At 37.2% G+C, this 26,949-nt stretch overlaps 1 protein-coding gene across 4 annotated transcripts in view; it reads right to left on the bottom strand.

Annotated features, from left to right (window-relative positions):
- The window catches only part of DYM (dymeclin), a 389,413-nt gene that overhangs the window by 283,143 nt on the left and 79,321 nt on the right, over window positions 1-26,949 (bottom strand). For all 4 annotated transcript variants that reach the window (XM_061170204.1, XM_061170205.1, XM_061170206.1 and 1 more), the window contains 2 exons: window positions 2,136-2,261; window positions 557-699 (listed from right to left, as the gene is read on the bottom strand). In XM_061170204.1, coding sequence (XP_061026187.1) covers window positions 557-699; window positions 2,136-2,261 — 269 coding nt within the window. The remainder of the gene's footprint in view (window positions 1-556; window positions 700-2,135; window positions 2,262-26,949) is intronic.

Here is a 26,949-nt window from a genome sequence, read left to right as displayed (position 1 = left end):
CAGAAATGAGGCTTTACTGGATGGTGGGAAAGGACTTTCTTCAGTTAATGAAATTTGCTTCCAATCTGATAAAACTCACATTTGTGCCACTTCAGAATTTATTACAAGACTCTTCAAAATGTGCTAATTCGTCACCGAACAAATGAAACATTGAGTATAATAAGAAAACTATACCTAATTAGTCATGTAAAATCCTAACCAAGAAAGCCCCTAAAATAGAATAATTTCCTCATAAAACACAAGCGGTAAGTTTCCAAGAGCATAACTGTAGTTATATTGTACAGCTAGAATGCATGCAATATGCATAAATATGCTTCTTGAAAAATGTTCTCTTATAGGTAAACAGTCTATTCATGATTTGCATATATTTCCTTGTATAAATCAGTGCACCAAATGGAAAAAATATTTTAAATTATTTCCAGTATTTCCCATTTAACCAGCTGCACAGATGCAATCTAACAGTTAGTAGTGGCAGCCAACTGAACAGAATTTCTCATGACTAACTGGACAAAACCTACGTATATCAAAGACCTGACAAAATCTGGTTAAGACTTACTTGCTACTCCTGATGCCAGTCCATACAGCAGCCCTCCCCCATCTGACTGCTGAGGGAAAACGTGTGCTCCTGGAGGAGGCGGCTTTTCTTGCCTGATGAAGTTATACAACAAGGTCTTTACCAGTTTGCTGGTATATGGGAGGCTACACAAAAAGAAAAAAGAAGAAAATAAACTCAGATTTTGGGGAGTCAACTGACTTTGTATCGTAATAAATACAACCTATATAATCTACTGACATAAAAGGGATTAGCACAATTCAAAGAAATCTGGCATTGTCACAACAGTGAAGACCATGGGCTTTGAGATCAGACTTGAGGCTTAAATCTGGCTTTCCTCTTACTATGCCGTATGTCATTCATCAAATCGCTTCAACTCCTAAGCTTCAGTTACCTTATGTGTAATCTGTATAACAGGTGAGATATTATAAATTCAGTGTATAATACAGTACTTGGCACTTGAAGGGAGGTAGTAACACAGAGTCAGTAGGAAAAAGCAAGAATTTAAAAGTATGGAAATTGACTTGAATAGTATATTTGACTTAACCCAATATATCCAAAATATTCAACATATAACCAATATAATAATTGTTAAATATCTTACATTGTTTAAAATAAATAAAAATATGAAGTTATTCAATCTATGCATGCATACAAAAAACATATCCATATATATACAGATTTCTTTTAATGTTAATACCCTTTGCTTTTAAGTAACAGAACGAGAGGAGAAGGGAGAGAAAACAGGTTAAAAGGGATATGTGTCCACAAATTGGTGATAAATCAATTCCTGCAATCTGGAGAAAACTTCTGAATAGACTCTTCAGCCAACGCTTAAGGCCTTTTATCCCTATTATCAGTGATTTTCAAATATGTTCCAAAAGAGCCCTAAAGGATTCTGTGAATGTGCCACAAGTATAATCAAGGTAGCAAGAGGGATGTGAAACACAAAGGTGCTTCTCTCTCTCTCTCTCTCTGTGTGTGTGTGTGTGTGTGTGTGTGTGTGTGTGTGTGTGTGTGTTTAATATTTATCTACTCCCGTCCCGACCCACCAGGAGACTGTAAGCTTCTGCTCTGCTCAGGAGCACAGCTCCACATCCTAACACATGCCTGGCACATGGTTAGCACACAATAAACATTTGTTGACTAAATGCAAGTAGGAACAGTCAGTTAAGTGGCTGCTGGGGAAGTCCAAACACATGGTGACGGGGCATACACTGCAGTAGTCGTTTCAATGGGACTGGTGGGAAGGGGAAGATACAAATAATTTCAATGAACAAATATGACTGGATGAATGCTTAGACATAGAGAATGATGCAGAAGGAAAAAAAGATGGCTTCAAAGTTTCAACTCTACAAAGAAACCATTAGAGAACGTAATGAAGCTAGGGGATGAAAGGGGCAGGGAGGATGGATAGTTTAGACAGGAAAGCAGATCCTTATGTGTTGGGTTTGAAGTTCTGATAGAACAACCAGAGGAAATGTCTGGCTGGAGATATGGAACAACACTAAGGAAAGAGGACAAGACGAGAACTATAGATTAATACAATAAAAAACTTGACAAATTTAAAATAGAAACATACCATCGACCTCGCATCAAGTACTTGTGACTGATGCTCTGTCGCAAAACTTCCTTGTGGAAGAGTTGGCAGGAAAGGAAAACCACCATTGTTGACACAGCTTCTACTGATATTTCATATGTAATATCTCTGGAAAAATAGGAAACAAATCAGAATAATGATCACTTTGGAAGATTAAGATATTGCTCTTTTCTAAATAAACTATACATTTAAAAACTCAGATCAAAATATTCAATATGCTTCCGGATTATCAAAAAATACTAGTATGCTTAACATAAAAATTAAGTCAAACGAAAATATGACACCCTTCCTTGTCATTAGTTCTCGTCCTTGGGTCAAATATCCCATTACTTTCCTATTTTCCAGGTCCCATCTACTAATGAATGACAAGTATCAATATATTAGTGTATAATGGAAACAGTTACCAGCAGTGTTCTGCTTTGAAGGTCCACTCTAAAGCCCTTATGCTCATTCTCTGTTTAGTTATAACACGGAAACAAATATTCAGATTGTAAAACTGAAAAGAAGTCACAGTGTAGGGAAGACAACAATGTCTTTTTGAGTTGATAATAACTTTACAGTGAGAACTATGGTATACCCTAGATCTTCTATCTCTAAGTGTCTACTTTCTCAAGGCCAACTCTGCCTGTTCAGCAAAATCTGAACAGTAAACAAATTGTTCCTGTTTTATTAAGCATATTTCTTTTATGAAGGACTACCACTGTCCTCCGAAGATCATTAACCCCTTTTAGAAACAAATCTTAGAACAAATAAAAAGGAAACAAAATTTTGGCTGAGCACTAGCAGGAACAAATGCCATCAAGAAATCTTCAATTATTGCAAAAGTTTAAACACAATTATCATGGGGAAGAGTAACATGTTAGCCCAGGAAAGTGAAAATCTCAACAACACAACAAAAGGAGTAACAGCTCCAAAAGAATATCAGATATTTTTACAGAACTGAAATATTCACGGAAAGCCCAAAGAAAAATACTTAACACCTACTTAAATGAAGCTCATTAAACAAATTAAAGAGGACTTGATTCTAGAAATGGAGAAGCTTACCAGATTTTTAAGTTCTAATTCTACCGGATATTTACGGAGTTATTTTGCTGATGAAGTATCTTTTAAAAGCAAAGTATACAAAACAAAACACAAGAGACCCGTGCAAATGATCTTATTATGTAACGAATAAATCTCATTTCTACTCAGAAATCTAATACTGTAGAACAATTCTCTTTCCTGAAATTTCCATAATTATTGTTGTAAATATTAACCACATAAAAGGCACATCTTACATTTGTACTTATTTCTTGAATTGAATGAAAAACAACCCTGATGTGTTGTATTAGGATTCATTAATTCTTCAATAATGATGATTTGGGTGCTCAAAACCCAAAGGATTTTGAATCACAATAATCATTTATTCATACAGCCTATGCCTGTCAGGAATCCATACTCTGTAGTCAATTTGCTAGGCTTTTCAGTTGGGTCAGGGCTTAAAGCAAAATCCTGAAGAACAAGTATCTTGCCACAGTACACCCTATCTAGGTAGGTGACTACCTCCAGTACACTTGTTAATGCATTTAGTCATTGCATCAATAATAAAAAAAAAACAACAGCAGTGGTTTACAATTTAACATCTTACACTAGGTCCCTGATCCAGGAAGAAACTGCTTTAATTTGTTTAAACTAAAAACTATGACTATTAATAAATACTATGTCTGACAACTTTAATGAAAGAATGTAGATTTAGAACAGAGGGCTGTTCTCCTTCAAAATAAATTGGGCCAAACAACATCACAAATGGGAGAACATCACAAATGGGAGGGATCTTTATTGCTCTGATTTTGATTGGAACTAACTAGGACTTCCTGAACAGAGTCATCAGCATAGTGTACCAGGCATACATAACTCAGAACAGCAAAAAGGAAGAAATATGCTGAGGCCGTATAATACACAATCATAATACAAAAGGAATACTCTTTGCAACAAAAATGTAAAGGGAATTTCATGAAAAAAGGATCCAGGATGCTGTTGACTGACTTAGAGGGTATCTTCTATTCATTTTGCTGGTCAGCATCCACTTATTAGTATTAAAAAATTAATAAAGGGCAAACAGGATGATCTGAATGGAATGACTAAATACCATGAAGATAATTCTACACAAATTAATCTTAATCACAACCAAAATTCTCACTGAGTTTTTTTCACAAACTTCATAAATTGACTCTAACATTTTTATGAAAGAATAAACATATAGCCAAGTCAATCTTGAAACTGAAAAGTGAAGAGAGGGACTTCCTCTACCAGATATCAAGCCATGTTACACGGCTGTAGCAATAAAAACGGTATGGTATTTGCAAGCACACACAAAGAAGTTAGACAAACCAATGGAACTCAATTGAACACTGACTGTACAGGTCAAACCTGTGTTTCTATGGAAACATACAACAAAATGGATCCATAAATCAATGGAGAACAGATTGTACAGAAGATGGTGCTGGGAAAAACTGGCTTATTTCATAAAGAAAAATAATGATGGCTCCTTATCTTACAACATATTCAAAGACTGACTACAGAAGAATTAAAGACCTACATTCACTTGGATGTGAATGGCAACACTAAAATAGAAGAAAATGTACAATGATAAGTTTGTAACCTAAGCACAAGAAGGGACTTCTTAAATAAAAGCCTAAGAGCACAAAGCATAAAGTAAGTAAATAAATAAATAAAAGCATTTAATTACATCAAAATTAAGGATTATTGCTCAACAAATGAAACCCTGAACAAAGTTAACTGGCAGATGATAAAATGGAAGAAGAACAAAGAACTAATATCTAGAATATTACAAGCAACTCCCACAAAAAGCCAAGAAAAAGCCAAGAACTTCACTAGGAAAAAAAAGAGCAAAAGATAAAAAACAGTCTGTTTAAAACAGTGTAATATCCCTTGATGTCCTAGAAAATGTAAAGTATTGGCAGGCACATAATGATATATAAACCCTCATGTACTGCTGATAGTAATATTAACCAACACAGTTATTTTAGAGAACAATTTATAACCCAGTATATGTATATGCCAAAGAAAAATTCACAGAAATATGTCTGAGGACTGTGGTGAGCAACCTCCAAAATGACCCTCAATAATCCCTGCTTCCTGCTATTCATATCCTTGTGTAATTGCCTCCCCTTGAGTGTAGGATGGATCTAGAGACTTGCTTAGAAGCAAGAGAATACAGTAAAAGTGAAAGCATGCCACTTCTGAGAGGAGACTGGCTTACAAAACAACCGTGGCTTGTGTTGGGCACCTGCTTTCTCCAAGGAAAGCCAGCTGCCTTGTTGTGAGCTGACATACAGAGAAGTACACCTTGCAAAGGACTATGGGAGGCCTCCAGTCAACAGCCAGTATGGAACTGAGTCCAACAGCCCTAGAGAAATTGAATCCTGCCAACAGCCAAGTGAGAAGTCTAGGAAGCAGGTCCTTCCTAGTTGAGCCTTCAGATGAGACCACAGCCCCAGCCATAAGATCAACTACAACCTCATGTGACACTTGAGTCAGAGGCACCAAGCTACACAGTACCCTGATTCCTGATACTAAAAAACTGTGAAACAACGTTTTGTTTTGTTTTTATTGAAGTATAGTTGATTTACAATGTTGTGTTAATTTCTGCTGTACAGCAAAGTGATTCAATTATACATATATATTCTTTTTTTATCCTTTTCCATTATGGTTTATCACAGGATACTGAATAGAGTTCCCTGTGCTATCCAGTAGGACCTTGTTGTTTATCCATTCTATATACAGTAGTTTGCATCTGCTAACCCCAAACTCCGACTCCATCCCTCCCCCAACCCCCATGCCCTTAGGAACCACATGTCTGTTCTCTGTCTGTGAGTCTGTTTCTGTTTTATAGATAAGTTCATTTGTGTCCTATTTTAGATTCTGCATATAAGTGATATCATACGGTATTGAAACAATGTTGTTTTAAACTTCTAAATTTTAGAGTAGCTTATTGTGCAGTAATAGATAAATAATATAAAGACATTCATTATTCGTGGTGTTGCAAAGTTGGAGGCACCCCAGGTGTCCAGCACTGAGGAACTGGATAAGTAAAATGTGGATGTACACAATGGAGCAGTTTTAACAGCAATAGACTAGGTGTTCATTTAGCATCACAGGCAACTCTTAAAAACAATTCTGAGAGGAAAAAGCAAAAAACAATGAGTTCTATAACAGAATTCTATTTATGTATATTAAAAATACATGTACATTATAGCTGATACACTTTGTTATAAAGCAGAAACTAACACACCATTGTAAAGCAAATATACTCCAATAAAGATGTTTAAAAAAAAAGAAAAATACATGTACACATAAGTATAACATCTTGTACTCGGACATATACATAAAAAATGCATGCATTAAACATATTAAAATGGCTGTTTATGGGAAACAAAAGGAGTAATGAATGGGGATAAATGGGAATAAGTAAATGGATTAATATTAAATGGAGGGGGAGATGGGCCTTACACAAACCAACGATGATAGTGACCCTTGAACTGAAGAATGTGACTGACTCAACCCTATGCCTGATGTATCCAAAATCAGGGATTGTGGAATGAAGGGAGGCATAAGAGGTTGGGGGACACCTTGAAGTGGGAGAATGCTCAGATTAATCCCAGAAACAAAAAATACCAGCAATAAATTATCCAGTTAGGACGTTATAAGGACCACCATTAAAATAATGACAATGGCCATGGAAAAGAGCAGTAAGACTTAAATGACGCTTAACAAAATAAAACTAATAGCACTCAGTGACAGACTGGATGCTTAAAGTGGGTGAGAAAGACTAAGACTAATCAAGAAAGACCAAGGTTTCTAGATTTAGAACTCAGAGAAGGTGACGTTATCAACCTAAATCAAGAACACAGGAAATGGAAAAATCACTTTACATGTATAATCTATCGATGCTCTTTATTCACAGATTCCATGTTTGTGAATTTACCTACTCACTAAAATTTACTTATAACCCCAAAACAATTTTCTGCAGCACTTTTGCAAGTTGAAATGATCTACGTAATTTTCTAATTTGCACCAAAGGAATCCTAGGCAAAATTTCATGACAAAAAAATAGCTAACGATTGCAAATGAACTCACAGATGATAAAGTTACTTTGTTAAAGATGATAAAATTAAAGTCTGCATTTTTCTAATGTCACTGGGGAACGAGAAATAACTACATAGCAAAGCTTCATATAAAATTGACTATCCAGATATGATATGATGTCTGGTATTTTCTTAAATATAATCTGAGAAGTAGGGGAGGGTAGCTGTGGGTGGGGTATAATTGAAATAAAAGTGGCCATGAGTTGTTCATTACTAAAGCTAAGTGATAAGCATATGGGAGTTCATTAGTCTCTCTACATTTATATGCTTAAAATTTTACGTAAGATTAAAAATATAAAATTAAAAATTGACTGCGCAACTGTAGACCAGAGTTTGGTGAAGATAGGGACCTCTCTTATTCCTAGCTCCTACCACATTTCCTGGCAAATAGTAGGCACTTAACAGATATTATCTGGAGTGAATGAATCATCCAAAATTCTATATTTAACAAATTTAATTTGCTAAAGTTATCTGCTTTGAGAAGTTGGGTATATTTCAATAGTTTTTATATTGTTGTCATTAGCAAATCACCACAAACTTAGTGGCCTAAAACAGCACAAATTTATTATCATGCAGTTCCGTAGCTGCAGTACAGGTCTCACGGGGTTAAAATCAAGGTGTCAGCAAGCTGCTTTCCACTCCGGAGGCTCTGGGGAAGAATCCATTTCCTGCTCACTTGGGTTGTTGGCAGGATTTAGTTCCTCGTGACTCTAGGATCCAAGTCCCCATTTTCTTGCTGGCAGTAAGATGAGGGCACTTCCGAGGCTCTACAGGTCGCCTCATTCTTTGACCCAAGGATCCTTTTCCTCCATCTTCAAAGCCATTAGTGGCTTTGAATGACTCATGCTGCATCTCTCTGACCCACCCTTCTGGTTTCCTCTTCTACCTTTAAGGACTCATGTGATTAGACTGTCCTCTATTATCCTAGTGGGCCCAATCTCCCGCTCAAAAAGTCCTTAACTTTAACCACATCTACAGAATCCTTTTGACATGTGAGGGTATCTATTCACCAGCTTTCCAAGGATTAGGATGTGGACATCCTTGGGCTGGAGAGGACATTATTCTGCCTACCACTAGCAGCTAGTAAGAACTAGATGCTAATTTCAATAAGAACCAAAAACCTCCCTACCAGCCAACATGAAAATATTACTCAAAGTTATACTAATCTACCAGATTTGGGGGCTGGGGGGAATATAATGTTCAAATAAATGGATTAAAGCAGGCTCCAACAAACTGGCAGGGTAGAAGATAATTTAAGTACACAATGAAGCACAGCTTCAAATGACACAGCAAAGATACAAATACTAGAAATGGCTAAAACAGAATCTTTTCTTTTTTTTTTTTTTTGGCAAAGATGTCAAGAACCTAATTTCCAATTTTCATTGTCTGAAGATAGTGCTTATAGCCACAAAGCAGAAGAAAATTTAAATGCACGGAGTAACAAACATTCAAACAAGACAATAACCATCCACTAGCTGCCCATCCTGCTCAGAATAAAATGCCAAGTCCTGAACCTAGCCTCTAAGACCCTACATGACTTTTGACTAACCATCCAACCTTGTCTATCACTCACCCATCCTTGCTCATTTGGCTCTAGCTCTACTGGACTAGTTAGTGGTCCCTGGGTACACCAAGCATGCACCCACCTCAGGGCCTTGCATCTGCTGTTCCCTCTGCTTAGAATGCTCTCCCACCAGAGTGACAGGACTCCCTCTCTGACTTCCTTCGGGTTTCTATTAAAAGGTCCACTTCACAAGGAGCCTTCCCTTACAACCTTGACTAAAATACCATGACATTACTTTTTTCCATTGTACTTGTCACATTCTAACATTAATTAATATATTAATTTGTTTATTATCTGTCTTACCCTACGCACAACTAGAATCTATGTCTTATTCACTATTGTATCCCTGGCACCTAAAACAGTGGCTGGCCACAAGTACACACATATTTGTTGAATAGTCTCTTTGTACTCTTGGGCACAGTGAGAAATTAATATTATTTGGGATTTACCAAGAAAAATACATTCATTCATGTACAAATTTTACACGACAAAGTATATCTGAAACTCCCAGCTTCCAGAAACTAGTTCATGATTTAGTGCTCTGCATAAAAATTCACACACACACAAAAACGGAATTCCCTGGCAGTCCAGTGGTAGGGCCGCACACAGGTCCCATCCCTGGTTCGGGAACTAAGATCCTGCATGCAGTGCAGCGTGGCCAAAAAGAAAAGAAAAAAAAAAAAAAATTCACTAGACTCCTGGGGCTACAGTTACAGAATTAGTAGCAACAGCAAAAATAATTACTCAACATGCCCTCATTTAATCCATTTTCTATTATAAGTGGTATTGAAAATGACTGGACTTCCCTGGTGGCGCAATGGTTAAGAATCTGCCTGCCAATGCAGAGGACATGGGTTCAAGCCCTGGCCCAGGAAGATCCCACAAGCTGCAGAGCAACTAAGCCCGAGCACCACTGCTACTGAGCCTGCGCTCTAGAGCCCGCAAGCTACAGCTACTGAAGCCCGCACGTCTAGAGCCCGTGCTCCGCAACAAGAGAAGCCACTGCAATGAGAAGCCCGTGCACCACAACAAAGAGTAGACCCCACTCACCGCAACTAGAGAACGCCCATGCGCAGCAACGGAGACCCAACACAGCCAAAAATAAATTAATAAAAATTTTTTTAAAAATAAAAGTTTAAAAAAAAAAGAAAGAAAATGACTGATATTTTTAAAGTCAGTTTCAAAATAAGTTGTGAACACAAATTTGGGTTCTGCCTATGGGGGAAAAAATGATCTAAACAGGAAAACCTCTGAAATAGCCATTTAAGAAATATGTTTTAAAGACACACATGGATAAAATGAAACTATCCATCAATTATCTTCCTAGTTACCATCTTCCTGCACATCTCCCAAGTCTGTGTGAGGGCTTCAGCTCCCTCTACCCTTGCCCCCAAACTGCTTGGCTGACTCATATTCATCACTCAAGACTTTGGACTATGCTTTTCATAGTCTATAGTCTATGTCATATAAGAAAATATTTGCCGAACCAAAAAAAAAAATATCAACCAATATTAGAAAATAAATGAAAAATGTAATAAAGCACAGCTTATATATTAACTTACACAACCACATAATTTTTAAAGAGATCACAGGAATTGAGGCTACTTCCATTTCCAGCAATGACAGACAGAAAATTCAGAAGAATATTCCCAATGAAGTCAACAAAAATCATTGACAGAGGGTCTGGAAGGGCACTTTCTAAAAGGACCAAAGAGCTAGTAAAATACTGAAGAATTACAAGGCCAAGATTCAAGGCACTAAGAAAACCTAGAGACGTCAGCCTGACATCTGGAATTGCTTTGGCCTTGGGATGTTTCCTGATCCATAAGTGGTGGCTGGGAATCCAAGCAGTGCTTTTGACAGGGTTGACAATCTAGGGGACAAAAACTGGAGTCCAAGCCTGCCAAGGGAGTAAGCCCTAGTACTCCACCCCACACACAGGGTAGAGATCCTCAAGGGGATCCTTACCTTGGAAGTAAGGGGGAGCAGGAAGTAAATCAACGATCTCATGGGCTACAACCCAGCTTTAAGTTCCCTGGGTGGCCAGAAAAATTCTGAAACGGAATTAAGAAGAATCCAAGGCACCCAACAGAAACAGACAATCCCCTCTGAAGAAAGATAAAATCATACTATCAAACTATTTCTACAACTTTACAAATACAAGCAAACAATCAAAAATAGGCACATAAAGAGATAAGACTACATGAACAAGAACCACCATACACCCATAAAACAAACAAAACTCTCCCAATAATAATATTAATTACCAAATACAACTATGCCTACTCTACCTATGGCATAAAAGCCAAATTTTTCAAATCAAAAATTTCTCAAGGACCTGTAAACTATATAAATATAGCAGGTATTTCTTTTTAAAAAGTTCTAGAAAAAAATTCTGGAACTGAAAAATACAATAGCCAAATTTTAAAACTTGATTTAAAAAAATAAGTAAAGAAAGAAAGAAAGGAAGGAAGGAAGGAAGGAAGGAAGGAAGGAAGGAAGGAAGGAAGGAAGGAAGAAAACCTCAATGAATGGGTTTAACAGCAGATTAGACTCAGCTGAAGAGAGATTTAGTGACTTGGACATAAAGTCATAAGAAATAACCGAGAATAGTACAGACAGACAACACGATGATGTTGAGAGGCATTTGTTTCCAGATTGGGGTTATTATGAGAAGGTTTACGAAGAAAGATTTATAAACATTTGCATACAAGTCATTTGCAAACACATATTTTCATTTCTCTTCAGTAAATACTTGAAAGTAAAATTGCTAGATGAGAGGAGAGGTGGATATTTGACTTCATAAGAACCTGTCAAAACTTTTCCCAAACTGGTTGTACCATTTTATACACCACAGCAATTTTTTACATAGATTTTATTTTTCGAAGCCGTTTCCGGTTCTCAGCAAAACTGAAGGTATAGAGAATTTCCATATAACCCTTGCCCCACATATGCATACCCTCCTCCACCATCAACATCCTGCCCCAGAGTAGCATATATGTTAAAAATGATGAACCAACACTGACACATCATTATCACCTAAAGACCCCATAATATACATAAGAGTTCACTACTGCTGTGTAATTTCTATAATCGCTATAAATTTTGACAAATGTAGTAACATGTATCCTTGATGATAGTATCATACAGAACAGTTTCATTGCCCTAAAAATCCTCTGTGTTCTGTCTATATATCCCTTCCTCCTGCCAAGCCCTGGCAACCACTGATCTTTTTATTGTTTCCATAGTTTTACCTTTCCCAAAATGTATAGTGGGAATAACACAGTATGCAGCCTTTTCAGATTGGCTTCTTTACCCACAGCAATTTCTGAAAGTACCAGTTGCTCCACATTCTCACCAACATTCAGTACTATCAGTCTTCTTAATTTTAGCTATTCTAGTTGTGCGTAGTGGTAGCTCACTATAGCATTTAATTTGCATTTTCTGATGATTAATCACACTAAAACTCAATGTGCTTATTGGCCATTCATGTATCTTTTTTGTGAAGTATCAATTTAAATCTTTTTTCCATTTTTAATTGGGATATTTGCCTAATTATTTTTAAATTGTAAGAGATCTTTATATTTTCAAGAATAAAGTCTTTTGTCAGCTATATGTTTTGGAGACATTTTCTCCCATCTGTGGCTTGACTCTTCTTTTTCTGAACCATCTCTCTTGAAGAGGCAAGATTTTTATTTTTGAAGTAGTCTAACTTATCAAGTTTTTCTTTTTTTGGCTATTGCTTTCTGTATGCTTTCTAAGTTATCTTTGCCTAAAACAAGATTGTGTGTGTTTTTCTAATTTTTATGTTATATGTGAAAGTAGGAGTCAAAGTTTTTTTGTTTTGTTTTGTTTTCCCATATAATCAGCTTTTCCAGCACCATTAGTTTAAAAAGTTTTCCCTCCCCAACTGAATTGTTTTGCTTCTTTTCTCAAAACAAAACAAACAAAAAACAATTGACCAGAGAAGTACAGATCTATTTCTTGGCCCCCTATACTGATCCACTGATTTATTTGTCTATACTTAGGTCAGTACCATGTTATCTTCAAAACTGTAGCTTTATAGCACACTGTGAAGTGATATAGTGTAAGTATTCCAGTTGTTCTTCATTTTCAATTATTTCTTCAGATATTCTAGGTTCTTTGCATTTCCATATATATTTTAGAATCAGCTTTTCAATGTCTATGAAGAAAACAAACAAACAAGAAATACTCTGGTACAAATGTGATGAATTGACTCTGTAGATCAATCTGGGTGATACTGACATCTTAATATTGACTCTTCCAATTCATGGATATGATGTATGTCTACATTTAGGTCTTCTTTGACTTCACTGAGCAATGTTTTTTAGTTATTAATATATAAGCTGTACACATATTTGTTGAATTTACTAAGTATTTCATGTTTTTCATATGATTTTAAAATGGAATTTTTAAGGTTTTAGTTTCCAGTTGTTTGCTACTAGTATATGATTTTTGTATAATCATCTTGCAACATGCAACCTTGCTAAACTCACTTTTCAGTTCAAATAGCTTTTGTATATTCCTTAGGGTCTCCTACATAAACAATCACGTTGCTGGCAAATATAGTTTTACTTTTTCTTTTCTAATCTCTATGCCTTTTATTCTTTGTTTTGCTTTACTGAACTGGCTAGGGCCTCATACAGTAGCAAACAGAAACGCTAAGACCAAACATCCTTGGCTTGTTCTTGATCACAGATGAGGTAAACCTTTAGTCTCTCATCATTAAGTGTAATGTTAGCTGCAGGTTCTTCATGGCTGCCCTTAACCTAGTTGAAGATGTTTCCTTCTATTCCTAGTTTGCTGAGAGTTTTTTCTTTTTTTCCATGAATAGATGTTGAATTTGGTCAAATGCTTTTTCAACATTTACTGAGACAATCACATGGCTTTTCTAATTTATTTTGTCAATGTGGCATATTATACTGATTTTCAAGTGTTAACAATATTGTATTCCTGAGATAAGCCCCACTTGGTTATAATGTATTATCCTGTTCTTATATTGCTGGATGAAATTTGCTAATTTTTTAAGCTTTTTTTCCTGTATTCATGAGAAATATCTGTCTGTAATTTTCTTTTTATGGAACGCCACGGTTAGGTTTTAGTATCAGGGTTATGCTGGCCTCATAAAACAAGTCATCCCATCTGCTTTTGAAATACACTTTATTGAAAAAATATTTGCTTCATGATGTGATGTTGAGCAAAGATAGCAGAATAGTATGCATCATATGAGTGAATACACATACAGATGTTAATATGCAAAAAATAAAAAGAGCAATCCTGGAAGATGAGATTATAGGTGAATATTTTTATTATTTTTAATTTAAATTTTCAAAATGGGAAGGGCATAAAGAAAATGAATGGGAGAAATATTTGCTTCAAACTGGCTGTCTCCACCAGGAAATTTCCTGAAAAAAAAAAAAAAAATCAGGAGAGATGGTCTGAGCACAATCTCTAATCTCATTCTGACCATAGGTTTTCTTTTTCTGTTTTTTTTTTTTAATAAGTTTATTTATTTATTTTTGGCTGCATTGGGTCTTTGCTGCTGTGCGCGGGCTTTCTCTAGTTGCAGCGAGCAGGGGCTACTCTTCGTTGCGGTGTGCGGGCTTCTCTTGTTGCAGAGCACAGGCTCTAGGCACGCGGGCTTCAGTAGTTGCGGAACATGGGCTCAGTAGTTGTGGCTCGCGGGCTCTAGAGGACAGGCAGTAGTTGTGGCACACGGGCTTAGTTGCTCCGCGGCATGTGGGATCTTCCCGGACCAGGGCTCGAACCCGTGTCCCCTGCATTTGGCAGGCGGATTCTTAACCACTGTGCCACCAGGGAAGTCCCAGGTTTTCTTAATTATTCCTCTCTCTCACTTCACTGTAAACAATCAAACTAAAGAGGATTTGCAACTAGGAAAAACAATCTAAGTGTCTCATTCCTTTTGGACTGTAATAACAAACTAATACAGACTGGGTAACTTATAAACAACAGAAATTTATTTCTCACAGTTCTGGAGGCTGAGAGGCCAGATCAAGATACCTGCAGATTCAGTATTTGATGAGAGCTGGCTTCTGGGTCACAGAGATTAAGCGTCTTTTTGCTATGTTATCCTATGATGGAAGGCAGCAAGGAAGTTTTCTTGGGTATCTTTTATAAGGGCATTAATTCCACTCACGAGGGCTCTGCCCTCATGACCTAATCATCCCCCAAAGACCCCATACCTTCTAACATCATCATCTTAGAGGTTAGGTTTTAAAATATGAATTTTGGGAGGACACGAACATTCAGACTGTAGCAATGAATTAGACACACTTGCTGCATTATTTAGGGCTCTCCAGAGAAACAGAACCAACAGGATATAAAGAAATATATACATAGAAAGTAATTTATTATAAGAGATTGGCTCACACAATTACAGAGGCTAAAGGTGGCATTATCTGCCATCTGCAAGCTGGAGGCCCAGGAAAGCCAGCGGTGTAGTTCCAGTCCAAACCCAAAGTGCTGAGAAGCAGAAAAGTCCTGGTCCGAGGGCAAAAGCCCAAGAAACAGGAGTGCCAATACCCGAAGACAGAAGGAGATGGATGTCTCAGATTAAGCAAGAGAAAAAATTCACCCCTCTCCCACCTTTTTGTTCTATTCATGCCCTCAATGGACTGGATGATGCTCACCTACACTGGTGAGTATGATCTTTTTTACAAAGTCTACCTATTCAAATGCTAATTGTTTCCAGACACACTCACAGACACATCCAGAAATAATGAAATAATGTTTGACCTCTGGGCATCCCTCAGCTCAACCTGTCACACAAAATTAACCATCACACTTGCCAAAGACGTTAGTTAAATGTTTAAATACTGGGAAAGGGCACAGAGCCACAGATTCAGTCTCATTAAAAGCATTTAGTCATTAAAAGCATTTAAGCACTATTTGAAAGGTTTTACACCTAGAAATTTTTGTTCCTTCATAAGAAACAAACAGCATTCTAACACTCACCTAATTTGTTATAATCATAAAAAGTGAATTCATATTTCAGTACCCCAAAATTTGACATCTATCACAGGTGTGTTACAATTTTAAATAGGAAGACTCAACAAGAAGTTCACATTTGAACAAAGACTTGAAAGAAATAAGGAAACAAGGGAAAAGTCTTCCAGAGAGAGGGACCAGCACACACAAAGGCCCTGAGGTAGAAACACACCTAACATATTTAAAGAACAACAAAGAGGTCAGTGGGGTTAGAATGAAATCTGCAAGAAGGAGAGTAGTAAGAGATGAGGCCAAAAATATAACAAAAAGCCTGAAAGGTCTAAAAGCTGTAACAGATTGATAAATTCAAATTCTTTCTTTTTTTTTTTAAATCCAGGCTGGTCTTCATTCATTCATTCATTCATTTATTTATTTATGGCTGTGTTGGGTCTTCGTTTCTGTGCAAGGGCTTTCTCTAGTTGCAGCAAGCGGGGGCCGCTCTTCATCGCGGTGCACGGGCCTCTCACTGTCGCGGCCTCTCTTGCTGCGGAGCACAGGGTCCAGACGCGCAGGCTCAGTAGTTGTGGCTCACGGGCCTAGTTGCTCCACGGCATGTGCATCTTCCCAGACCAGGGCTCGAACCCGTGTCCCCTGCATTGGCAGGCAGACTCTCAACCACTGCGCCACCAGGGAAGCCCCAATAAATTCAAATTCTTAAAAATAGTTTTTAAAAATGTATCATGGCAAAAACAAACACATACTAAAAGCAAATAAGTCAAAAAGCAAACTTAGAAAAAAAATGTACTTTAAATTTATGTCACAAAGGACTAACCTTTCTAATGTAAAATTGGTCCTACAAATAGATACAATAAAGGTGCCAAAATGAGAATGAGCAAAGGATATTAGCAAAAAAATGTTAACAATTCTAACGTCTTTCAATAGGGGGATGATTAAATATAAACTGATATTGACCTACAACAGAATATAATGCAACTTTTAAAAACAAATGAGAAAGGATGTAGAGAAATCAAAACTCACATACACGGCTGGTGGGAATGTAAAATGATGGAGCCACTGAGGAAAAGTTTGGCAGTTACTCAAAAAGTTAAATACAGAGTTATCATATGACCTAGCAATGTTACTCCTAGACACATACCCGAGAACTGAAAACTACGTCCACACAAAATATTGTACATGAATGCTCACAGCAGCATTATTCAGAAAGTAGAAACAACCCCAATACTTATCAATGGATGAATGGATAAACAAAATGTGGTATATACATACTATGGAATAGTTTTCAGCAATAAAAAGGAATGAAGTACTGGGGCATGCTATAACATGGATGAACCTTGAACACATTACACTAAATAAAAGAAGCCAGATACAAAAGGCCACACATCATATGATTCTATTTATATGAAATGTCCGTAAAGGGCAAACCTATAGAGACAGGAAGCAGATTAGTGGTTACTGGGACAGGAGGGAGGGGGAAATGGGAATTGACTGCTAATGGGTACAGGGGTTCTCTTTGAGGTAATGAAATTCTGGAATTAGAGAGCAGTGACAGTTTCGCAACTTTTGTGAATATACTAAAAACCACTTAAATATATACTTTGAAAGGGTAAATTTTGGGGTATTTGAATTATATCTCAATAAAGTTGTTACTTAAAAGACAAAAATGAGAACGCTCTCTGAATGCTTGTATACAGAAACTGCCAGGATAGATTGCTAACTGGAAAAAGAGGAAAATTCAAAACACTATGTATAATTTCCAACCTTTTATATGAATACAGGGGGAAATAAAAATCTAAATTCGTAATTGAATATATATGCATGAAAAATTTCAGGAAGGATACATATGAAACTAAGAACGAACAGTGGTTACTAGGGAGACAAATGGGAAGGCTGGAGAGATGGGGAACAAGGACAGCCAGGAGATCGTTCATGTACACTTTTACGTGTTTGGTATCTGAACAACATAAATGTATCATCTGTTTGAAAATGAAATTAATCAAGAACTAAAAATAGAGGATTATCATAAATTATAAAATCAAAATTTACTGACTAAAATCTGATGACACTGAAATAAGAATAAACAAAAAACTAAATCATATTGTGGTATGCTGAAAGAGCCACTGACCCCAAGTGAGAAAACCTAGGATCTGTTTCTAAGTTCTCTATTAAACTCACTCTATTAACTTCAAAAAATAACTCCTCTGGGTCTCAGTTTTCTTATTTGTAAATAAGTACATTGGGCAAGATGACCTCTAATGTCAATTCTTGCTGTAACTTTCTATGATGCTCAAAAAAAAGGAATTCAAAGCAACGTTATATTCCTGTGGAAACAAAATTTTAAATCCATTAATTGGGCTATCTTAAGTGCCAAATAATCAAGGAAAAGAGCCAAGACAGGCCAATACTTGAAAGAAACCAAAATTCTACCATGCTGAGTGTGGTGGTTTTTAAAAAATGAAAAATGTTTTAAGCCAACAGATCTTTCTTGTTTAATGTCCTTGCATAATCTTCAGAAGATTTTCATTACACAATCGCCAAAACAAAGTCAACTTTAAAAAGCCAAAATGTTGCTTCAGCTGCCATATTATCACAAGAACTTTCCACCATCTGGGCTGGAAATGTCCTAGAACAAACTACTGTTGGAGCAAGTTATTAATTTCATGTGAAGAAAAAAAGGCGCCATGAACTTGCAGTGCTCTGCCAGGGCAGAGTGGAACACTTGGATAAAGACAAAAGCCTTCACGAAATGGGTGTTAGTGTTGGCTAAGGTCAAAGTCAACGAATATGCAGGAGAAAAAACCATCCTCCTTTGACTTGCTATTGGATAAGAAACTGTAAATGGAACATAAGTTTAACAAAAACAACTGACAAGTTCAAAGGATTAAGACCAAAAGTTAGAAATATCAATGTCATGCCAACATGGAGATTCCAAAAGTAAAATATGAGGAAAGACTAAAAAGTGGTATAGTGTATTACAGATACGGTCAATAGCAGTAATGGCTAGTTTTAAAAGTTAACAAAATCAAAGACATGGTAATACTCCTCATTTATAAAAGTATTAACAATGGAACAGAAAGTGCCTGGAGGTTAGGCACCAAAAAATCTGCATTCTAGTATCAGAACTGTCATTTGTTACCTTTATCAGTCACCTTATCTGTCAGCTTCATCATACATAAAAATTAATGGAGTGGATCAAATAAACTCAAATATCCACTCCATGTTTTTACGGTTTCTCAAAGAACTAATGCTATATATGTAACAGTGCATCAAATGTATAAAATATAGCCACATACCTTATTGAAATAAAGCTCAACCAAAAAGAGGTTTTAAAAACATTCTAAAAAATCAAAAGTTAAGATGGATTGATAAGGTGGTACATAATAATAAAGCAAATATACCAAAATTGTTATGTGGGTGTCCAAACTGCAATTATGCCAGCTTAAACAAAGAACATTCATAAACAAAGAACAATCAGAGAGAAAGAGCTCTCAAGAACTAGAAATGATTGCTAAACTTTCATCGAAAGTTAGAAATGGCTTTTAAATATATGAAGAGATGTTCAGCCTCACTTGTAATGAGTGAATGCATATAAAGATCACAATACGATTTCCATTTTTAGCATACAAAAAATTTTATAATATACAATATTGGCAAGGCTCTGTTAAATGTTTTTGGTGGGACTATAAATGATATACTCCCTTTAGGGAACAAGTTTTTACCAAATTTATTATATTTTTATCAAATTTTAAAATGGTCACACTTAACTCCAATTCTAAGACTTAAATGAGGACTATATCTGTATATATGCATTAAGTGAATGTATGTATATGTACTACATCCAGACAATGGAGTATTATTCAGTGCTAAAAAGAAATGAGCTACTAAGCCACGAACACAGAGGAACCTTAAATGCATGTTACTAAGTGAACGAAGCCAATCTAAAAAAGCTACAAACTGTAGGATTCCAACTATATGACACTCTAGAGAAGGTGAAAATATAGAAACAGTAAAAGGATCAGTGGGGTGACCAAGGGTTAAGGGGGTGGAAGGGATGAACAGGCAGAACACACAGGATTTTTGGGGCAGTGAAAGGACACTTATGATACTGTAATGGTGGATACATGTCATTATGCATTTGTCAAAACCCACTGACTGTACAACACACCAAGAGTGAACCCTAATGTACACTATGACTTGGGTGATAATGATGTACCAATGTAGGTTCATCCACTGTAACAAATGTACCACTGTGGTGAGAAATGTTGATAGCAGGGGAGGCTATGTGTGGGAGGAAGGGTATGGGAATACTCTGTACTTCCTGCCCAATTTTGCTGTGAACCTAAAATTGCTCTGAAAAATAAAGCCTTTAATTAAAAAAAAAAAAAGAAATAGTGTCATATTATTTAGAAATACATATAAAGGTAAGATAAAGGTAAAGGTTTATATAAACCACCAGAATAGTCAAAAACGAAAAATGACTGTCTCTGGAGAGCAAAGGGATATAGGACAAGGAGATTTGTTCTCATCATAAGCCCTCTGTGCTATCTGATTGTCTTCCCAAACCATGTGCACACATACATTACAATTTAAAATAATTGCATCAGCATCAATGACTAGCATTAAATATCCAAAGGTAATGCAATCTGGATTGTGCCCAAAAAAGAAATTACTCTGTAAAGAATTAACTTATATAAGTAACACAAAAAATTAAAAAGGAAAAGAAAATCAATTGTTTGACTGTTGGTAGAATTAAAAGTTGTAGTTATTAATATCGAACTACCTCATTCATATTTTGCTATACATGTATTAATGACAGCAAAAGAAATTAACAAAAGCATCCTGTACCAGTCTTGCTTTCTTAAGAGTAAAAATTCTTTGAAGGCAGAGATTCAACTGAGCTACCTAAGAATCTTGCAAACTGACCTTAGGAAAGTCACTTCCTTTCTCTCTACTTCAGTGCCATTATACACAAAATGAAAATGTATAAAATAAGCTTAATTCTAGTTCTAAAAAATTCAATGATTATACGCCTCTAAATAGTCCACAACTTAACAAGGAAACATGCAAACACAGGCAAAATGACAGTCAGGATTCAGGACTCTGCTTTAGCTGCTGCTAATCTCTCACACCTAATGCCAGGCTAGAACCAGTCCTCCAAAGCAGCCAGAGAAGCTCCTCCAAGCAGCCTGACCCAACAGGAACTGACTTCAGTTCCCACACAAACTATTCAGCCTTGTTCTTTTGAATCTCAGACATGCTGCGTCCTATGACCACTATACTTGTTAATGACCAAGTGCTATTACTTTTTTTTTTTTTAAACATCTTTATTGAAGTATAATTGCTTTACAATGGTGTGTTAGCTTCTGCTTTATAACAAAGTGAATCAGTTATACATATACATATGTTCCCATATCTCTTCCCTCTTGCATCTCCCTCCCTCCCACCCTCCCTATCCCACCCCTCTAGGTGGTCACAAAGCACCGAGCTGATCTCCCTGTGCTATGCGGCTGCTTCCCACTAGCTATCTATTTTACATTTGGTAGTGTATATATGTCCATGACACTCTCTCACCCTGTCACATCTCGCTATTACTTTTTAATGAGAAGTTTAAAATAGGAAAATTGACTCAGAAGCAAATATATTCAGTGTTTTTCTTAAGTACTTAGTATGTGTAAAGCAACACAGTTTTATAATCATAAAGCATTTTAAAATTTATAAAAGCGTTTTCAAGTGCATTACTTTGGTCTTCAACGCAATCCTAAGCAGCAGAGTAGGCAGTGAGAGCACTAGACAGACCTCATCCCAGGAGAAGATGCTCCCTCTCAGCTGCAGGCCCCTCTACTGCAGCTCAGGACGTGGTGCATTAAACTAACAACTGGCCTGGCTGTTCCTTCAATGGCTACATGAGTTGATCTCCAAACTCATGCACTTCAATCTCCACATCCAAACTATTAAACAACTGAACCAGATGTGTCCAAATGTCTTTTCCAAGTGACAGTCTATGATCTATGAACCCCAATTTTAAAATGAGAAAATTGAGGCCTGGAGTGACAATGCTGATGAGTGGTAATGCTAGGATTCAAACACTACCTTCTGGATGCAGAATTAGTGGTGTTTTTTCCTAATACATAATGTCTCCTACACTTCTTGGCAATACTGAATAATGCAATTATGAACAATCTGAGCACATAGTTTATAGTATCAATATTTGTGGTACTGGATATATCTCAGTCAGATTTCTTCAATAAACCTGGTAAAGGCTTACATATTAAAATTTTTTAACCGGGATTTTTTTCCCAGAGGCACCAGAAATCAATTTTCAAACTAATAAGCTATTGTGAACTTAATTCTGTCTTGGTATCTGAAAATGCTATCATCTTTAATTCAGTGCTTGTAATGTCTTAAACATCTAATTCAACCAGAAAGCTACACCAGATATTTACTTTACAGCACCTAAAAGTTAAATGCTGACTTGTTTTAGCTACCCACTCTGCTGAGGCTGGATTTGAGAAGAGTTTGGGTATCAACATGCAGGGCTGTACAAAGACATTTTCCCAACAGTTAGGCCGTTCACTGCCAACGTGGGTCTCTCCAGTTCCTTCACTCTCAAAAACTTGCAGACTTCATAAAGAAACTGTTTATGGCTCCTCAGGTTCTTGAACCACCTACTTCACCATTGCCACCAAAAGTTTTCAATATTCAGATTTTCCAAAGTATAACATCTAAGCCAATACCAACAACTATGGGTCGAATAAATGTGTATTTTATATCATTTTATTACATTTCATAAATCCAGTAAAGTTAATTTTACCAATAAGATTCTTAATCAGTTTCATCCCTCCCCAAATACATCCAAAATGGATTTCAGAGAACTAGCTCTAAAATATATATATTATGTTCTTTTATATCTTAATAAAGAGAACCTTAAACCTAATCAAACATTTAGTCCTTTTAACATTCAAGTCTTTACTCCATCAAACCACATAGCTTCTCCAGCCCTAGTCTCCCACAAACCCTCCACTCTAATCAAACGAATGAACTTGTGATTCTCCAAACACATTAGACGCATCCAAGCGGTCCCTATGCAGCTCCTTTCTGCCTCCTTGAAGATCTAGCCGCTGCTCATCACTACAACTCCCAATGACTGCAGCATGTATCAGTTGTTCCTCTTACTAGGCTATCTTTCTATGCATCTATCCATCTCTAAGCTCTTCCAAAGTCATGCCTTTCTTTGCCCAGGGCCCAGTACCGTAAATACACATAGTTTAGTATATTCATAACATATGTTTTTGTGGATGAACTTAATGAAAAGGTTAATTATTATATTGTGAAGGGATCATCTGGGGGACTACTGAGATACAATGCTGACTGTCCGTCCCTAAACTAAATGGCTCCAGACTAGTCAGCATTTATAGCTAATTAATCTACCATTTCCTTAAATATTGTCAGATGTAATTTCTCAGTGTTTCGGTTTCTAGTAGCCCCTTTCCACTGCTAACGTCTATGAGACACCTAGTGTTTATAATATAATGTACCAACTGCAAGGGGCTTTGAGCCACTATATCTGCAATGGAATATGCCTTAGCACACTACTGTGTTTCCATATAGACCAGATAATGAGAAACAAACAAAATATTTAAGCACATTGAATAGGCTGTGCTCCCACGGATTTACTCATTCAACAAATATTTTTTGAGTCTTCCACTTGCCAGGCTAACCTGAGTACTAAGGGGACAGCAGTGAGCAAAACAAATGTTAACGCAGGAAGAGCCCTTGTTTTCATGTAGCTTTCATTCCAATTTCTTTGGGAAATAACAGGTAATATGAAAAGCAGTGATATGAGCTTTCCTGGTGGCACAGTGGTTAAGAATCTGCCTGCCAATGCAGTGGACACGGGTTCGAGCCCTGGTCCGGGAAGATCCCACGTGCCACAGAGCAACTAAGCCCATGCGCCACAACTACTGAGCCTGCACTCTAGAGCCCACGAGCCACAACTACTGAAGCCCGCAGGCCTAGAGCCCATGCTCCGCAACAAGAGAAGCCACCACAATGAGAAGCCCGCACACCACAACGAAGAGTAGCCCCTGCTCGCCGCAACTAGAGAAAGCCCGCGCATAGCAACGAAGACCCAATGTAGCCAAAAATAAATAAATAAATAAATTAAAAGCAGTGATAAGTATTAGGACAAAAAATAAAGCATGATAAAAGGACAGAAAATGAGAGGCGTGCTATTTTAGGGTAGTCAGAGCGGCTGTTTCTAAGAAGCAGAACTTTGACCAGAAGAAAGCTTGAAGGAGGTCAGGACAAGAGCCATGCAGGTGTCTGAGGAGAGATATTCAAGGCAAGAGAAGGAAGGTCGAAGGCCTTGAAGACAGCAGTGGGTTGGCATGTTCCAAATTAGCAAGGACACCAGCGTTATTGAAGCAGAATGAGTAACATGGACAAGGTCAGCAGATGACATCAGATACCCCAGCACTGAAGCTGCGAAGTCCCACTACACAGACATACACACACTCCTGGAAAAGGCGGTGAAGGCAATCCAGTTTGAATATCGTATCTTTATCAATATATAGCTTATGAAAAAACTAAAGTTTCTTAAATTATAGAATTAAAAAATCTGCCCATCGGGGCCAGGCTGAGAATTAAGCCGTCCCAATCCTCCTTACTGAGTTCACAGGTTGATAAAGGAGAAGACACATAAATGGATCTCAGAGGAAGGGGCTGGAGCCCACAGAAAGGCCCACTCTAAGCAGACCTCTCAGGACGTGTCCAGAGTGAAGGCACAGAGGCAAGGAGTAGGGCCTGTTCTTGACAATGGCATCACTGTAAACAGCTAAGAGTGACAGCTTTGACAAAAACAATAGCAACAAACAGAGATAAAAAGGCAAGGAAAGACATCCAGTTCAAGTTCTCAAAATAAACTCTATTTCATAATAAAAAAGCATCATAAGCAGTCCTCAAAATGTAAGTATTAGGCCCATACAAGGTAACTGCTTATGTTGCTAGGGCCCCACCTAAACTCCTTCACTGGCAAGAATCACGGGGTCTCATTCAACCCTCCCAGTAACACTGAAAGAAGCGAACCAGTGTCACAAATTCTAAGTGTGTGCTTTCAACTCTGGCCTGCCGACCATGTTCCATTACACTCTCCATCGTACCTTATTCCTCTCTCATTCAACTCCTTGAGATCAAGAAGGTATAACAATTAAAGACAAGGTTTTACTTTTGGAAGACATTTCAATTCTACTGGATCAACCCAATATACACTAAAAAATGTCAAGTCACGAGACGGTGCCTGACTTAATCTTTCTTTTAAATACATATATAAACGCTGAGAGGTGTGGTGTTAAGGAAGGATTCCTGGAAGGTGTGTTATTTGAATCTGTCTTTGAAGACTAACACCTCAGAGAATTAATATTTTATCAAGAAATCCAAACTGAGAAGCAGTATCCACTTACTACTTAAAAGTCCATTTTCATTACAAATGAATTCCTACAAATTCTGGGAGTTTAAACTACCACAGTTGATCCTGTTCTCTTAATGATGAAGTATCAGTTAAAACGTATAGCATTCTAAATGTCTATCTACCTCTGCTCTTGGTAATCATTTGCTTTCAATATTAATAGAATGATTTCATAGTCTCAAACGAAACGTTTAAGCTAGTTTTGCATTACCCGCGATAGCGATTAAAATTAGTTTCCTCTTGCTGTTCACCCGCTAATGCAGCACTGGCATGCCAACGTTAAACTTCAACGTTTATAGCGAGACTGATGATAGTCAGGTGTGTCTAGACCATCCCCAGTTTTCATAGGTTAACATTCCCCCTTAAATTATAAGCTGATCGGTAACACTGCACTATGGTTATCGTAGATGAAACATTTAAAGAGTAGGTTGGTTTCACATGGAAACTGTTACCAAGACAAACCTTCTTGTAGGATGGAGCTCCAAGAACATTAAATCATAAGAAATTGTTTCAGCAGCTGGTTAAAGCTGAGTGTACATAACACAAGACATCTGGTTGTCTGTGCATTTTCAGTTCATTTAAAAAGTATAAACACATAAAACACTAAAATGTTTGATTTATTACAACACTGCTTCCTCTCCAAGAGTGTTTAAGTGGCTGGTCTATTTATTGTACTCACAGCTTATTTACTATCTAAAGGGATTTACCATTTCCATCCCCCTTAACTTTACCATGACATTTTATCAACAACAACAACAAAAGGCACTCATTCAGGATATATACAAAATTGCTGGTATTTGGTAATAACAAATGTAATAGAGGTAGTGCTACTTTTAAAATTAAATCAGGAACACATGAAGCACCACACATACTGTGATAAGCAAATAGTAGGCAATATATGTGTTCCCCTTCCCACATCTGACCATAAGTAACAGAAAGCTAATAGCCACAGTGGCTTAACCAAAATAACTGTTTGCTCTTTTCACATAAGGAGAAATCCAAAGATAAGCCATCTAGGGTTGGTGTAATGGTTCTATAACATTATCAGTATCCCACACTGCTGGGACACTGTTCTTCGGGTGTGGCGCCCATCTTCATAGTTTCAACATGGCCCAAGCACTGCCTCCACATCCAGGAAGGAAGAGAAGGGCCAAGGGCAACGGGCTGAAGGTACATGCTCTGCAAGCTCATGACTTCTGCTTACCTGTAATTGGCTCAAACTGTGTCACAGAGCCATATTTAGTTCCCAAAGTGCCTGAAAACTAAGCTGGGCACACCTTGCCCCCAACAATATTGGAGAGGAAGGGGAGAAAGGATACCAGGCATGCAAAGAGCTGTGTCTGTCACAAGAGTTCAACTTGCCTGGGACATTTTTCCCATGCTCTTCCCTGTCAGTGATTCCTCAGTTGTCTCAGCCCTACCTTCCAGGCTGTATGTCACCAGACCAAGTCACAACAGGCTTTGGTGGCTCTCATTTCTAAATCTATATTACAATTTTGGATGCTGCACTTGTGCACAACAGAGGCCAGGAGCCTGTTTTCTCACAAATACCTGTCTTTCCTTTTTGGGCCACAGGCAAGTGGCACATTTCCAACTATATCCCCACATAGACTGAGACTCTGTGATGATAAATCT

The sequence above is a fragment of the Eubalaena glacialis genome, chromosome 15 (genome assembly GCF_028564815.1).
Source record: "Eubalaena glacialis isolate mEubGla1 chromosome 15, mEubGla1.1.hap2.+ XY, whole genome shotgun sequence".
Classification (NCBI taxonomy): domain Eukaryota; kingdom Metazoa; phylum Chordata; class Mammalia; order Artiodactyla; family Balaenidae; genus Eubalaena; species Eubalaena glacialis.
This window is presented reverse-complemented; position numbering and strand designations above follow the sequence as displayed.